This window comes from Polypterus senegalus, chromosome 11 (genome assembly GCF_016835505.1).
Source record: "Polypterus senegalus isolate Bchr_013 chromosome 11, ASM1683550v1, whole genome shotgun sequence".
NCBI lineage: Eukaryota > Metazoa > Chordata > Cladistia > Polypteriformes > Polypteridae > Polypterus > Polypterus senegalus.
The window spans coordinates 129,561,409-129,578,966 of NC_053164.1; the positions used below are offsets into that span (position 1 = coordinate 129,561,409).

Sequence of the window (17,558 nt, forward strand, 5' to 3'; positions counted from 1 at the left end):
AAAAATTTTATTTTAAAAATTTGAAAGCAGAAAGTATAATAAGTCAAAGATTTAAATAAGTCTAATGGTATTTTGTAAACCATTACAAGCCAGAAGAAAGATGTGCTTGTTCCTTTTTATTTATTCTTCCTATGAGTTATAGTGTAATGTTACTGGGTTTCATTTTGGGGGAAGTTATATATATATTTTTAGCATTGACTTTTTCTATAAAGTGTGATGTATAATGGGCAAGAAATTATCTACTAAAAACAAACAAACAAATTAACAAACACTGGATGTAATTTTCATTTTGTCTTACAGGAAATACTTGTGAGCTTCAGAAAGCTAAAATGGTGATTATGCCCAATGTTATTGAAATGTTGAGCCGTGAGCACAAAATCAACTGCTCAGCTCCACAGTGTCTCTCTGGTGTGAGGTGTCGCTTCTACAGGGGAGCTGAATCAGAGCCGTTCAGATCAGGGAGCTCAGACAGCAACCAGTGTGACTTTACTGCAAGTGGAAGAGAACTGCTGGGTATTGTTGGTGTAAAGACTAGAAACTATTTACATTTCAGTTGTCATTATGAAAATATTATCAACAATGAAACCTCTGAGAGAAGTGACAAACTGAAAGTAATAGTGAAGGAGCTTGGTATGTAATAATGTAATTGTAGCTACAACTAGACTGAACATTTCCATATTATTCCATTGCATGTACATTACCTATAAAGATTTTCCATATGAATACCTAAAATGCAATAGGGAGAAGGGACTGAGAGAACAAATAATGCTGCATCACCTAAGTAACAAATAGAGCGTGGTACATGCTTGCCTTCACTTGTGCACATTCTTCTCCTTTTAAATCTGCTCACATTTGGTCTGTTGATAAGCTACAAAGGGGCCTTCCATTGCTTAATACTCCTTCTAGAGCACTCCTTAACTTGGCTGAGGAGCCACCATCTCTTAAGGCTTCTTGACAGCTCCAGATGTTTCTGGACAAATAATTGAAACTCTGCCTTAAAGATGTCCTACTATTAGGAACCTGTCTCACAGTTTTGTTTATAAAGATAGAGGATTGTGTACACCAATGACTCCCTTTGCCCTTAACAACACACTCTTTTTTTATGTGTCCTACCAGACCCAAGCAGAAGTCTATGTCCTTCTATGGAGCCCTTATTATTCCTACTGGGATCAATATCTTAATCTTATTTATAATACTGTATAATGATGATGAGAAATGAATACATGATTTCAACTGATGAATCCATGAAGATTCCATTAACCTGTTAATTTTTGTTCCTTTGCTTAAGAACTAGTGCTGTGTTTTATATCAGTCATTTTTTTAGCAAATATAAATGACACCTTTATGTTTGATGCTTTGAACTCAAATTAGAATTAGACTGCTGTAACTGAGTGTTACTTAATGCCATAAATTTGTGCACTTAATTATATGCTGTAATAGTGTTAACAGGACTACAATACATGACATGACAGCCATGTATTAATCGTTTATGTTCCTCATTTTCAAAGAAATGAACAAGACAAATACTGAAACCTCATATGAACGTTCGGGTCACATCATATGTTGCTCTAAGGATGAATTTATGAAGTAAAAGTGTTAGACAATGACAGCAGTAAAGACTGAGACCTCTTAGAAGAGATGACATTTTTAACACAGTCATAACAGTTATGTGTCACGCATGTTACCAGCTGTTCTTACCAAGACAGCAAGGAAAATAAAAGTTTTAGAATTGTACTCAGTATTCATAAATCATGTCAATCCCTTATTTTCAAAGTAGTACTCATTGATTTTCTTGCATTTCTTTTATCTTCCTTTTGTTATATTTCATAATTTATTATTTTTTTCCAGTGAAAGCTGATATCAAAATAGTAAGCACAGATGATCAGAAGATAGAAACAGTCAAATTTAAATGTGAAGGGGATCAACCAGTTAAAGGATTTTGTCATTTTTATAAGAATGAATCACTTTTCACATCAGCGACATATGCTACAGGTGGAAAAGCCTGTGATATTACTGTATCTAAGTATCAGCTGTTGGATCAAAGATCAGTAAAGAGAGTCACTCAAGTGAACGTGAGCTGTGAAATTGAAGTCATAAGAGAAAATGACAAGTGGACATCACGCCGCAGTAGGAAGGTGACAGTGGACGTATATGGTAATATTTCATTACTACCATTCATCTCCTGCATGGCTGCTATAGTTTGAATAAGATGCTTTAACTTTACAAGTAATTTATAATGCAAATCCTGCCAATAACAGAAAATCACACAGCACAACAGCAGGAAGAGGAGTATGGTGAAGGTACTGTATCATTTTAATATAAAGCCTACATTTTAAGTAAAAAAAAAAGTAGGTTTTTAAAGTATGATCTCAAGACAATGGAGAGGAAATGGACACTCCTAAGATTCCTCTTTAATGTTCTTTTAACTCACTGTATGAATGGACAGGATGTCACTTAAGGCGCCTTTCTTACTTTTGTATATAATGATATTGATCTGTTTCATATTATAAGCACTTTGTGATTTTCTGCTTAGACGAGTTTTGCTTCCTAATTGTGTTCTCTATTTTTACAGTAAGTGAGATCTGAACAGTTTGGCCTTTTTCTAGTGGAGTGAACGATGTTGTGTTGTATTTACAGAGTTCAGTGAGAGAGAAAATTCATTGTATAGACATTCTGGGCACAAATGCTTCCTTTTTTGTTTCATGAACAATATTCCTCCAGAAACATGTATCTTTAACAATGAAATATAATATGCAAAAAATAGCACAAGCATCCCAAAATCTTAACTAAGTCACAATTTTCAAAAAATGACAAAGCACCATAATTAAAAATAATAATAATAATTTAGTAAAATTTTATTCAGTAGCTGCATAAAGCTAGTTTCCAGCACAGTAGAAGTGGGTTAAACAACTGCACAAAAAGATTAACAAAAATATAATAAATAGGGAAACAATTCAAGTAATGATCTCATTATGCTGATCAAATAGTGTTACATATTTCAAAATATACCATCACTATATGACCTTCAGCTGAATAAATGGGTTAGGAAATGCTTGGATTGATGAAGTTTCATAGTCATAGCTTTGTCACAAATTTACAACATTATTGTAAATTTATGCAGCATTGGGTAATTCTGTGAACAACTGTTTTTCTTTTAGATAGTGAGTGGTATGGTGATTTAGTGGTTAGCACATCTCCCTTACAGCTCCATGGACCTAGGTTCAAATTTTGGCACAGTAAACTGCCTGCCTGGAATTTTAAAGTTCTCCCTGATATACTCTTTGGGTGCTGTACTTCATCTTAATTCATTCTTAATGAAAGCTTCATAGGTTGATTAAGTTGATTTTTGCCATGTATCAAAGGGTGCACGACAACTATTTGGAATTTACCATTTTGGTCCTTTGTTTTTATGCAGTTTGTAAAAACGCTGAGTTTAACATTCCAAATACATACTATTAAGCAAAAAAAAAAAAATCTGACTGAGGTGAGCACTGTGTTGATTTTTCACGCCCACTCTGTGTTCATGTGGGCATTTTCCTGGGTGCTGAAATTTCTTTACACAGACAGATTTATGCATTTTTTTAAGTCTGGGAATGAAAATGTGTATAAATGACAATTATGATGGACTGGTCTTCTTCAATTCAAGGTTAGATAGGGATATAATATTCTAAGATGTTAAGCAAAGATCTCTCCAGAGGTTAGCATTGGGTACGGTTAAATCCTGAATTCTGTATAAATATTTACTGTTCTACAATTCTCAGTAGGAAAGTGTCCTGAAAATGAACTGATGTAGGCCTATATACAATTTAATAGCTGTGATGTATGTGCTGAAAATTAAGGAAAAAATGTACATTGAAACTTTAAGTATTTGTTATTCAATTTAATTATTTCAGGAAATCTAGGTAAGCCAGAATTGAGTGCAACGTCTAATATAACTGGAATAGATGCAGCAGTATCGCTGACATGTGAATTGCCTCAAACATTCCCTGAAGCTTACTGCCATTTCTACAGAGATGACGATTCACAAGCTTTCAAGTCAAAAAGCTCAGAAGATAACAAGTGTGAGCTGTCTGTGAATGGAAGTGAACTGCTAGGAGGTCGAGCTGCAGGGATAGAGACTGAGGTTCAAGTGAGGTGTGACTACACTCTGAATATGAGCGCAGAGATCCACTCACAGTACAGCGAGTACATGAGTGTAAGAGTGCTGGGTGAGTCAAACAATACTGAATCTACTATGAATGCAATGTTAACCTATGTTTAAAATGATATATGCTTTTGCTTCATTCTGTATAGTTCTAATTCTTCCTTTAAATTAAATAAACAGTAAATATCTCAAAAAAAAAATTAAATGTCTCAAAATAGCTGCTTGTAAAAGACTGTATTGGAGTAAATGTGAAACAAAATGGAAAGAGCTACTGTATAATAATATATTAAAAAATATTGAATTATCTTTACAAGACATGAAATATTAATGTCATGTAAAGAACAGATGTGTGGAGTGTAAAGTGAGCAGAAGTGAATTAGAAACATCACAAGTTAAATATCTCCAGCAGGGATTGTTTATACAGTACATAAAAGAGTGTGTTATGTACAGTACATCTGAAAATGATCTAAGTCACCAAAGGCAAAAATTATTTTAGTGGAAGGTTAAAAAAGCATTTTTCCTTTTATTAAAGATCATAGACTGACCATTCATCCTTACTCAGATACTATTATTGTGTTGCTTAGTTTGTTTTTATTAAATCAATATCAGTATGTAAAGAAATGTGGTTTTTGTTGTCCAACCGCAGTCATGTTGCAAACTTGTGATTGTGCCACAGGGAAACCTCACCCTGTATGTTGATCATGCACCTTGAAAATTCAAAGGAGGAATATACTATTAACTGCCCCACCAGCCTAAGTGTTCCGAAACCAGTCCTGGATGACAGTACTCTTTTTATTAAAGATCATAGACTGATCACTCATCCTTATTCTCCTTATTCTCAGCTTAACTGGAGAAATGTAAAGTATGTGGCCTTACATGCACAGGCTTGCAGTACATAGTAGTATTTGCACAACAAATTGTCTACAATTGTTAGGTTAAAACATCTAAAGTGGTAACAGCCTACACATATTTACTTGCCTGTTATGTGTTGACATTTAGTACAGGGAGTATTATGGGATGTGATTTCTTTCCAGGGTAACCTTGCGCACAACACTTTAGCAATGTTAACAAAAAAGGAAGTCTTACCTATTTCATAAAATGAAACCTAACTGAAGTAAAGCTCAATGGCTGTTCTAGCATCCCCAGTTCTTAGCATTGCCCATAGTTCATTACTGGCTTTCACGGTTCCTGATGCACTAAAAGTGTCTGTTATCAGATCTTTATTGAAAAAAATCAGAGCTAGAATAAATAATCTTAATAAATATAGATTTGTTTCAAATGTATCTTTTCTTTCTAAAATACTTGCAAAAATACATGCAGCCTCAGTCTCACATTACACATCACAATGTACAGTATTTGAGATAATCCAGTCTGGCTTCTGTACTGGTCATTGTACCGAAAGGCACTAACCTGTGTTGTAAACATAATTCTAATATCTTCTGTTAAAGAAAATTTAATGGTAATTATATTGTTAAACCTAGGTGCTACCTTTGATACTACTGACCACTCTATTCTGTCACATTGGCTGGAAAATTACATTGAGCTCTCAGTCCCCATTCCTTTTGTGGATTAGTTCATATTTTTGAAATTAATATCAGTAGGTAAAAAATGTGTTGACAGCAAGGCCGGATCAAAGAGGGTTTTGTTGTGCCATGGGGAAATTCAAGGAAGAACCTCACCCCACATTTGGTCATGCTCCTGGAAACATCCATCAGGACCACTCCCCTGCTTGTTTATTATGCTCCTTGACACATTATTAACTGCATGATCACGCCATTACCACCAGCATAAGTGTTCAAAAATCACATCAGTTTGCCAATACTATTATATTCAGTAGTTGAAAAAATGGTGCCGTTTTCATTTTACATGCTTCAAATGGGAACAGTATCTTTAGAAAATATAACAACATACCTTTTCACTTGTATGCAGTCAATATCTAGCTATATTGTTTTTTTAGGCCAAATGAAATTTCTTCAATACTGTTCTTAATTAATTGTGACACTGAATTAAAGAGTGGACAGATGAGAACTACTTGTCCCTGATTATATAGTCTCACTGAGCCAGACATATAATATATAAGACATATAAGCCTTGGGTCTTCAATTCATTCTTCTCAGAGTTGGTTGTGATCATAAAACCTCCACATGGAGGCATCCAAGAAGCATCCATGTCAGATGCTCGAACCATCTAAATTTTCTCTTTTCAATTCAGATGGTCAACTATTGTACTCTTAGCCAGATATCTGTGCTTATCACCCTATCACTAAGGAAGAGCCTGGATACCCTGCATAGGAAGCTCATTTTGGTTGCTTGCACCCATGATCTTTTCCTCTTGTTTATTACATATAACACATGAGCATAGATGAGGGTAGATACATAGATCTACTGGACAACTGAGGGATTTGCCTTCTGGCTCAGCTCTTTCTTCACCAATACGGATCTGTATGGCAACCACATAACTGCTTGCTGCCCCAGTCTGTCTACCCGTCTCACCATCCATTTTCCCCTCATTAGTGAACAAGACCCTGAGATACTTACACTCTTCCACTTGAGGCATTATCTCATTTCCCACTCGGAGAGAACAGTCACAAACCATTCCAATGCTTGCTAGAGTTAGTTCACTACCTAATGTAAAAAAAGCAGTGCAAAAAGCAGTGACACAATTCTAACCAAACTGGAGACCCTCCCTTCCCTGGCTGTGTCTTGATATCCAGTCAATGAAAATCACAAGCAGGATAACAGGGTAGGAAACAAGCCACCTTCACTGAGAATGATACTGATGTTGCTCTGGGGCCGAATAGCCCTTATTAGGGCCATAGAACCCTGTACTCTCCCAGCACCACCAACAGAAACCCTCTGGGAACAGAGTCATATGCCTTCTCTAAGTCCACAAAACACAAGTAGATCGATTTTGGTGTACTACCATACCTCCTCCAGGATCCTGATGAGGGTAAACAGCTAGTTCATTTCCATGGGCGGAAAGGAATCCACTTTGCTCCTCCTGGATCTGAATTTCCATAACTGAGTAGAGTATCCTTTCCAGTACTCTGGCATAAGCTTTCCTAGCATGGCTGAGAATTGAGAAGTTAACCATCCAACCCCCCTTTTTAAAATAGGGGTCACCACCCTGGTCTTCCAATGAAGAAACACTGCTCCCGACGATCATGCAACATTGAAAAGACATGTCAGTCAGACGATGTCCTGAACCTTCACCATTTCTGGGCAGAAATCATCCAACCCCAGTGGCCTTGCCACTGCAGCGTTGCCTTTAACTTTCTCTGTTATACAGTAATTGACCATGGATCCTCCAGAGGTTTATTTTATCCATGGATGCTTCTGAATGGAGTTTATGTTTTCTTCTTGTCCATTGTCAGCTAGCTATAGCTCAGCAATTAATCAATAGAGAGATATTCCTGGGGTACATTTATGTTAATCAGTTTCAACCTTCTATGTTTACTTGTCTGTTTAAACAAATCTGTGTTTTAATATACGTATTCATTATGTCATTAGTAATTTGTAAAGTATGTAATTTTATGTACCTGCAAATTTGTCACAGTGCTATGCGTCTGCACTCAGCAAAAAGCATTCTGTAAAAACAAACGGATTAGTAATCCCAGTAAAAAACGAAGACTAGTATTCTTCAAACCAAAGGAACATGCTCAGTAAGTGAAAGTACATCATCATGCACATGTCTACATCGAGAATATTAATTTTAACATGAATCATCAAACCTGCTGATATTCACTATTGTGAAAAGTGTAAGTAACCACATAAAGGCAGCTATCAACAAAGAATAAGGAACAGCAAATGATTAGTAGGAATTTTCAGAAATAGAAAGATAATATCCTATCCTATTCCATGTTTCTGTTTTGGACAGAAAAATATTACTGATACAAAAAAAAATCAATGTATTAAAATAGATTTTGGAATTCACTTATATACTGTAATGATAGATTTGCAACATTTTACCACCAAAACATCATGTGCTTAAAGTAAAATTTTTATTTTCTTTTGGACGTTTAATTAGAGATCTTCACTTCCTAAGAGTAAATGGGTTCTGTTTTGTAACCTTCCTAGTCCTTCATGTTATTGTTTCTATTGAGAAGAGAATAGACAGTTAGGCATTAATAACTCTGTCAGGTGTGCCAACAATTTCAATTCCTATATAAATATGTTCCTGTAACAACATTTTTATAAGTATGACTTATAATATGGGGTAAAAAAGGTACAGGCTTGACTGGCAGTGGATTGGGAAAAGGTATGGAAAAAGGAAGGAAAAGAGGAGTTCTTGTGTGTTACTGTGGTAAGCAGACCAGCTAGTCCAAATCATAAGATGGGGCCCTAATATACAGTATGTATAGGTCAACTAGGATATTACCCCCTGCTCACTTCGTTCACCAAAACCCCACCCCCTTGCCTGCACTACACGCCAGCCACTTCACGTCTCTTCCACTGGTGTTGTGAAGCGGGGGCCTAAATGCACCCCAAGGATCTGCATCTCGCACAGCACTTTGAACATTTAAAAGCCTGTACAGCACCTGTCCTACTCTTTGTCTTTTATTTCTGGACCCGGGTGTGGTTAAATCTTTTGCCACAAAGTCTCATCTTGCCAGGACGTGAGTTCTTGATATTTTTTAGTTTATAATTTAAAAATGGAATAAAAAATTGAAAATCTAACAACATCACATTAAAGTCTGATAAATTCTGAAAAGAATGTTGCCAAACATATGTATGTACGTTTTAAAATAAGCCCGATTTAAATGTCACATAAAATTGTTGCACAAAATCGTTGCTCTTTTAGGCTTACAATTTAATATATAGAGTAGGTATAGTGGTACAATCATTGTCACTGCTGCTTCAGCACAAATCCTGAGCTTTGAACATTTGCTTCAGCCCCATAATTGGATTCAGTGGGTTTGAGAACAGTATTCATTACAAAATCTTAAATTTAGATAAATGGAACTAATACGTGACATCAGCATCTATCAGATTTCTGCTTTATAAAATCAGTTTTAGCAGACCAATGCAGCTTGCTATACAGATGCTGGTTGCTGTGCTTTTTCACATCCTTTCAGTGCAGGACATGTTTGAATTTCATAGCTTATGATGGCAAAGACAATGGAATGCTTATGAAAATACTTGCCAAAAAGTTGTTCATTCAAATAATGTTCACACTTCTCTAAAAAGATCAGAGTTGAATGCACCAAAAGCATGCATATTTACAATGCTAAAAATCAGAATATTTTCTAAACTTTTAGAATACTAAAATTCTGAATATTCTCTGAACATTTAGAATACTAAAATTTATATATGAAATGAAATAGTTTTCACAAACTTGTATGGCAATATTTTATAGATAAATTGTTAAGATAATTTAAATTATTCTTACTGTTAATAATTATACTTGTATACACCAGGGTTCAGTTTAAGCTGATACTAATTCATGTTTTTTAAAAGTTTTCAAGAATTTGTGTTCCTAAAGCTGCCACTAACTTAGCTCTGGTGGAAACTTTTCCTGTATTGCAATCGGTCATGGAGAGATGCAGAAAAAAAATAAAAGACAAGGCAGTATGGTGAGAAATAGTATAGCTTCAATAAAGAGACCTACAAAGAATAACATCTTTGGAATTATGTGCCTTTGTCTCACCACCTCACAAATACCCCAAAACTCTTGGAGCTCAGTCACTATTACTGTAAATGTTATTTTGATTTCCAACCAAGGAATTTTTTTGAGTATTTTGGCAAAGTGAGTTGGGTATACTCACGACATCTTCATCTGCAGGTCGTTTGTTATTATGTCAGAAGCTAAGAAATGGGTGAGTTTGTTGGTGGACCACAGTTTAATTAAAATAGGTATCCCCTTCATGCATTCTGGTAACCATACCTCAGGCATTGGCAATGCAATCATATCAGCAAACTAGGATCGACAAAGCTTTATGGAAAATTAACTTCTGAAGTCTTCATAAGCCATTGGGTTTTAAACCTCAGCATTGTGATATCTGTACAGTATATGAAATGCTGCATAACACTGCTACATAGGGATTTGGAGGGTGTGAAATGTCAAATTAACTTATCTTAGGGCAGAGGGTTTATACCAGGTTGGTGTGGAGGGTAGGCAGGTCATCATCACTGCCATTTTTACATAATTATTTTGTTTTTGTTCACCAGTATCAAATCAAAAGGTTTTGTTTTCATTACATTCTATTTGCGTTACTCTTTGTATATTTATGAAATGAACATGCTTTGCAATGTCCAAAAAAGTGAAGGAATTTTAATACACAAAATGAATGTATTTTCTTCATTTAAAGAGTGTGGAATGATTACAGATTGTATGCATCAAATATATTCATAAACAGTTTACAAATTGCTAATATGCTGTTCATGCATAGTCTATGTGTCTGAAAGAAAGTAAAGTTAGGAATTGTTGGGCAACCATTTGCTTGTGAAAAGAGGACTGCATGCCTTAAATAACTGATGACACTGTGATGTCATATTAAAGACCTTTCCTTAGAATAGTGTGATTTTCTTTCATGACAGGTGTCATTTGTTTTTTGCATGTTGTGTCTGAAACAATATGCCTGAATTATGTATTGTTAATTTGGTTAATAAATTATGATATCATCTTTACTTCATTATACTTTTCATAACTTTATTTCATCCCACCGAAGGACCAGAAAATTGACAATATGTAATTAAAATATTGTTAATTCATTAATGCTTTTTTGTAATCAACCGTGCCCTGTGGTGGGCTGGCGCCCTGCCTGGGGTTTGTTTCCTGCCTTACACCCTGTGTTGGCTGGGATTAGCTCCAGCAGACCCCCGTGACCCTGTAGTTAGGATATAGCAGGTTGGATAACGGATGGATGGATGTAATCAACTTCAGGGGTGAAGTTTACAAGGTAGTGCTTTATGCTCTAATATAAAATGGCCTGCTACGAGGAGTTCTGGGAAATCCACAAAAGAGTATCTTTTGTGGATATATGTTAACCTCTAAGAGTCACTGATTTTGAGAAACTCACCACAGATCTGTGTCAAGTACAAATGAAAAGTTGGAGTTGCAGTGTGAACGTAGCCTTATTTTGTTTTCAAGATATTCAGATATTCAGATATACTAGATCTGCAAATCCAGACTTATAGTGCAAAGAGATCTACAGCATTTGCTTTCTTGTTCCACTGTTATAAGTTTGATGTTAGAGTCATCCAACAACTGTACTCCTTCCTCATTCTCTTTGATTGTTAAGTATCTCCAAATTAGAATGAGTAATTTCATGTTTTTCAGTTCATTTAAATTCAGTTCACTTGCATGTAGATATCTTCACTAAAGTCTGACTCATAATCCTTGCATAGATTAACAAATATAACACAAGTAACAAACAGCTGTAAAACCAACATTTCTACAAATATAAGCATAAGTATACTTTTAAACATGCAGTAATAAAGTTCAAATTAATAGGAAAAACAGGAAAACAATTTTCTTTCAGAAGTTAAATCTCAATGAGTCAAAGGTCTTTTGGGAAAAAATAAGCATATATAATTTTCTGATTTACCTAAGTCAACCTGACTACCAGACGCGTGGGAGATCCTAGAGTGCTGTACAGGCTTGTCTCCAAAACCGCTGCTGGATTAGCCCTGCTTCTAAAGGACCTTGTAGTAGATAAATTGGAGATTTTCATATGTAATCTCCTTGTTATCCACACATATGTGCTGTTTGTAAAATAAATGGAAATGCTAAAGTCCGATGCACACTTCTTAATTCAATTTAATATAATCTCAATGAAGAACTATCTATCTATCTATAGTCAAACTCACTCATTTCAAATTTGGCAGGGACTCAGCCTGGACCAGGATATAAATATTAAACAAATATATGTATTAAATATATCAAGAATGCAACTAAATGTATGTTGTTTATGAATTGCACAGTATGTACTGTAAATACTTATTTAAAATGCTTAATTCATGTTGCACTGTAAATCAATTAAACGTATACTTTTAAATAGTATGTATAGTATGAATATTAAAATATATTAAATATGCACTAGCCTTCTTAAGTTTGGAGACACACAGAAATGTTCATGTGTTTGACAGAAATTGATACTTTTTTTTCCAGTTACCATTAAATTAATTTAAAAATAAATCCAAGATATTACTAACATTGCAAATTTCTATTCTGGCTTGAAATGCCTGATTTCTAATTTATTATTCATTTATGACTACAAAGCCCCATTTCTAGTATTTATTATTTCAGGGTACTAATTTAAATGTCTCTTACTTTACCCTTAATTAATCATGTTCAAATTGGTTATCCCTGAGTGCACCTGAACACTATGCCATGTGCATATTTTTCAACTTCTTTTTAATCAGTGTCTAGTTACCTGCAACTTTGTAATGAAAATATTGAATTAACCAAATAAATGCATGGTGGGTGGCACGGTGGCGCAGTGGTAGCGCTGCTGCCTCGCAGTAAGGAGAACTGGGTTTGCTTCCCGGGTCCTTCTGGCATGGAGTTTGCATGTTCTCCCCGTGTCTGCCTGGGTTTCCTCTGGGTTCTCCGGTTTCCTCCCATATTCCAAAAACATGCAGGTTAGGTGCATTGGCAATCCTAAATTGTCCCTAGTGTGTGCTTGGTGTGTGGGTGTGTGTGTGCCCCGTGGTGGGCTGGCTCCTTGCTCTGGGATTTGTTCCTGCCTTGCGCCCTGTGTTGGCTGGGATTGGCTCCAGCAGACCCCCCTGACCCTGTGTTAGGATATAGTGGGTTGGACGATGACTGACTGACTGAATGCATGGTTAGACTTTTGCGAGTTTATAATTTGATAGTCTTAAAATTACCTCATATGCGTAAGAAACTAATCACAGTATGTCTTATTATTTGAAGGTATCCCTCATCCTTTTATTGGTCATATGACAGAGTTGTAACTGCTTGAGTGAATCTTAGCTTGGTCACTATCTGTGTATTGTGATAATGTTCTCCTGTTTATGTCTATGTTTGTCACCATGTAGTATGATTTACTTTACAGAAGTGAATTTAAAATATTTTCACTTGATGCTGCCATCATGGTCTCCAACTCTTTACACCCACAAATGAATGGAGTTATAATTATTTAAAAATCGCTGATTCTGTGTTCATGTATTTTTTATTACAGGTAGGTAGTGTAAAGGGCTGTAGAAACCACTGAATAATGTAATTTTTTGTAATGTCATTACAAAGGCTTTGTTTTTTGGAGAAATTTAATAGCATACAGAAGGTAACACCAATGTATAAAAATATTAAATACACTGGGAAAAGAAATAATGTTAATATGACATACATTAATATTGTTTTTTTTTAGATGTTCCAAAACCAGAGATATCTTTTCATGATGAAAATAAGACCTCAGTTCTCTGTTTAGCCCCTCACAATGTCTTTGAAGTGCTGTTCAGTTTGCATCAGAAGGGGACAGAAGAATTCACTGAAAGTAAAAAGGCTGAAAAGAATCAGAACTTTGTTATTTTTAAAACCTCAAGATATGACGTCAAGATGTCCCAGGGCTACTGGTGTCAATATAAGTATAAGGGAATAAAATCTCCCAGAAGTGATCTGATCCACACAGATGAAGGAGGTGAGTGTGGTTTGTCATTAATTGTAATATTTTTAAAATATTAACTTATATTTTTGATTTAAGTGTATGCCTTATTTTGATTGTAAGTTCTTCTTTACTACAATATTATTTCCATTCAAGACATAAATATATTCCATCCCCCTGTAATCCAACTGGCATTACTTCAAATGCTATCTACTTAGCACTCATTTTTTAAGTGAATGGGCCTCAGTTATAATATCATTGGTTAACCAGATATATCAGAAGTACTATGTAACTAAGTACTTTTCTGTATACCATATTTGTATTTTTTTAAACCAGGGCCTAATATTAATAGTTCACTTGAGCTGCTTACTATTGAACATGCTACATTCAGCCCTTGATGTTGATGGTTTGAAAGAATTACTGCAGAACTCCGTATTAAAGGACATCACCAATAGCGGTAATCAATAATGTTATAAAGGTTGATTCGTTTAAAGCATAAAACTTGTAAAAATTCCGGCTCTCCTTTAACATCACAGGCTAAAATTAGTACTGCCAAAGTATACAGTGGATTTGAATAAATGTCAACCAACAAATAAAAAGAAAATTTACTAATTACTTTTAATCACTCAGAAGCACTGTACTGTATTGTTTTCTTTTTATTACAATATGAAAAACAGCATCTCCATCAGCTATAGAAAAAATCACATTTCATTGTCTTCAGTCGTGGCTTGTCTCCATCAATTAATTTACAGTGTTTTTCCATTGATTAGTATTGCGATCTTAATGATAATATGCAGGTGGACAACAGTGTTGGTTCTTTCAAAAACACAAGGCTAATCACTGATAAAACATGTAGTGTAATCAGTTTATCTCAGATTTATTGTTATATATGACGATGCTGCACGATATATTTTCCCCATTTCTAAATGTGCTTCTTTCACCAAGCAGAAATCCCCCCTCTGTTCAAGTGCTGTCACTGTGTTCTCAAAAAACTAAACAGGTAAAACTGGGCCTAAAGGCCAAAAAGGTTGAGAAACACTTCTTTCAGATAAACACTGCAATCCAATGAGACAATGATATCACTATCCCAAACTACTTGAAGAAAAAACAGCACAACAGTTGCTACGTTTGATGACATGCTGCCTTGGTCAATGCTCTTATTTAAAGTTTGTGATTGCTGATGAAATGATTTTGGCTGATGTGAATTGTAGTCCTCATCTTTTTATTTGTATAAAGTTGCAGATAAGGTGAAGGGTGGGGTTAGTATATATTATATACCTTTCTTACTGGATCAGTTGCATGAAATTGACTACGCTCACAGTCACCGTACCTGGCAAGCACTTGTTAAATCTTCTTTTTTGAATTTTACCAAACTTTGCCATTTTCACTTTGCTTCTACAGATATCTTACATTTGCGTAACTGCCATGTCCCATTTCTCAATGAGATTGCTGTCAGTGCTGTGGCAAAATGAGTGAAGTTTGAACATCCCAACCATTAAAGCATTATTAAAGGCGAATATCAAAAAATTAAACAAATATGTGTTGACTATTTTTTTTATGTACAGTGCTTCCAAATTTCAATTATACTTTGTCAGGTCATTTTTGAGATTTTGGGATATTTTGTTTATCTTTGTGGATTTTGTTTACCTCTAAATATGGATATTTTAAAATACCCTTTCTTAGTGGATACCTACTGCACTAAATGTACTATCCTGCCAAGTTTCAGCTTTTTTAACTGAAGGGGAAATAGGGTTTATGTTGATAAGTGAGTGAATAAGTCAGTGAATCAATCAATATATAATTACAGATACATTCACACCTGTGACCTGCTGGAGGTCATTTTGTAGGGCTTTGGCGGTGCTCATCCTGTTTCTTTTTGCCCAAAAGAGAAGATACTGCTCCTGCTGATAGGTTAAGAACCTTCTACGGCCCTGTCCAGCTCTCCTAGAGTAACTGCCTGCCTCCTGGAATCTCCTCCATGCCCTTGAGACTGTGCTGGGAAACATAGCAAACCTTCTGGTAATGGTACATATTGATGTGTCATCCTGGAGAAGTTGGACTACCTGTGCAACCTCTGCAGGGTCCAGATATCGTCTCATGATACCACTAGTGACACTGGCCATAGGCAAATGCTAAACTAGTGAAAAAACAGTCAGAAAAGATAAGGAGGGCCAAATATAAGTGGCCTCCACCTGTTAAACCATTCCTGTTTTTGGGATTGTCTCATTGTTGCCCTTCTAGTGCACCTGTTGTTAATTTCATTAACACTAAAGCAGAGTTTTTACGAACAAAGATTTTTAGTGAAGCAGTATTTAGTTGTATGAAATTAAATCAAATGTGAAAAACTGTCTGAGCAAAAATGTGGGTACCCTTGTAATTTTGCTGATTTGACTGATTACTTGCAACACCAAATTGGTTGGATTAGCTTGTTAAGCCTTGAACTTCATAGACAGGTGGGTCCAATCATGAGAAAAGGTATTTAAGGTGGTCAATTGCAAGTTGTGCTTCCCTTTGACTCTCCTCTGAAGAGTGACAGCATGGGATCCTCAAAGCCTCTCAAAAGATCTGAAAACAAAGATTGTTCAGTATCATGGTTTAGGGGAAGGCTACAAAAAGCTACCTCAGAGGTTTAAACTGTCAGTTTCAACTGTAAGAAATCTAATAAGGAAATGGAAGGCCATAGGCGCAGTTGCTGTTAAACCCAGGTCTGGCAGGCCAAGAAAAATACAGGAGTGGCATATGCGCAGGATTGTGAGAATGGTTACATACAACCCACAGTGATCACCTCCAAAGACCTGCAAGAACATCTTGCTGCAGATGGTGCAAACAACATCTGTATGGCAGGGTGATGAGAAAAAATCGCTTTCTGCACTCACACCACAAACAGAGCTGCTTGTTGTATGCAAATATTCATTTAGACATTTAAGCCAGATTCATTTTAGAACAAAGTGCTTTGGACTGATGAGACAAAAATTGAGTTATTTGGTCATAAAAAAAAGCACTTTGCATGGCGGAAGAAGAACACCGCATTCTAAGAAAAACACCTGCTACCTACCGTCAAATTTGGTGGAGGTTCCATCATGTTTTGGGGCTATGTGGCTAGTTCTGGGACAGGGGCCCTTGTTAAAGTCAAGGGTCGGATGAATTCAACATAATATCAACATATTCAACATATTCTTCAGGATAATGTTCAAGCATCAGTCACAAAGTTGAAGTTATGCAGGGGTTGGATATTCCAACAAGACAATGACCCAAAACACAGTTTGAAATCTACAAAGGCATTCAGGCAGAGGGAGAAGTACAATGTTCTGGAAATGTCGTCACAGTCCCCTGACTTGAATATCATCAAAAATCTATGGGATGATTTGAAGAAGGCTGTCCATGCTTGGCAGTCATCAAATTTAACTGAACTGGAGAGATTTTGTATGGAAGAATGGTCAAAAATACCTCCATCCAGAATCCAGACACTCATCAAAGGCTATAGGAAGCGTCTAGCGGCTGTTATATTTGCAAAAGGAGGCTCAACTAAGTATTGATGTAATATCTCTGTTGGGGTGCCCAAATTTATGCACCTGTCTAATTTTGTTATGATGCATATTGCATATTTTCTGTTAATCCAATAAACTTAATGTCACTGCTGAAATACTACTGTTTCCATAAGGCATGCCATATATTAAAAGGAAGTTGCTACTTTGAAAGCTCAGCCAATGATAAACAAAAATCCAAAAAATTAAGAAGGGTTCCCAAACTTTCATATGACCGTAATACTTCTTATATTCAAACTGTTACCAGAGAACAAAATATAAAGTAAAATGTTATATATGATCTCATTTTCTTATTTAAATGTACTGG

General features: G+C 35.7%; 1 protein-coding gene across 3 annotated transcripts in view; it reads left to right on the plus strand.

Moving 5' to 3' along the window:
* Window positions 1-17,558, plus strand: part of LOC120539518 — a 580,969-nt gene that overhangs the window by 347,439 nt on the left and 215,972 nt on the right. The window contains exons 1-2 of one of the 3 annotated variants that reach the window (XM_039769655.1): window positions 344-630; window positions 1,849-2,154. The exons of the other annotated variants lie outside the window; for them this stretch is intronic. Of the exons in view, the coding sequence (XP_039625589.1) occupies window positions 357-630; window positions 1,849-2,154 (580 nt within the window). The 5' untranslated portion in view covers window positions 344-356. Of the gene's footprint in view, window positions 1-343; window positions 631-1,848; window positions 2,155-17,558 lie in introns of those variants that run through there. 3 annotated transcript variants of the gene reach the window in all.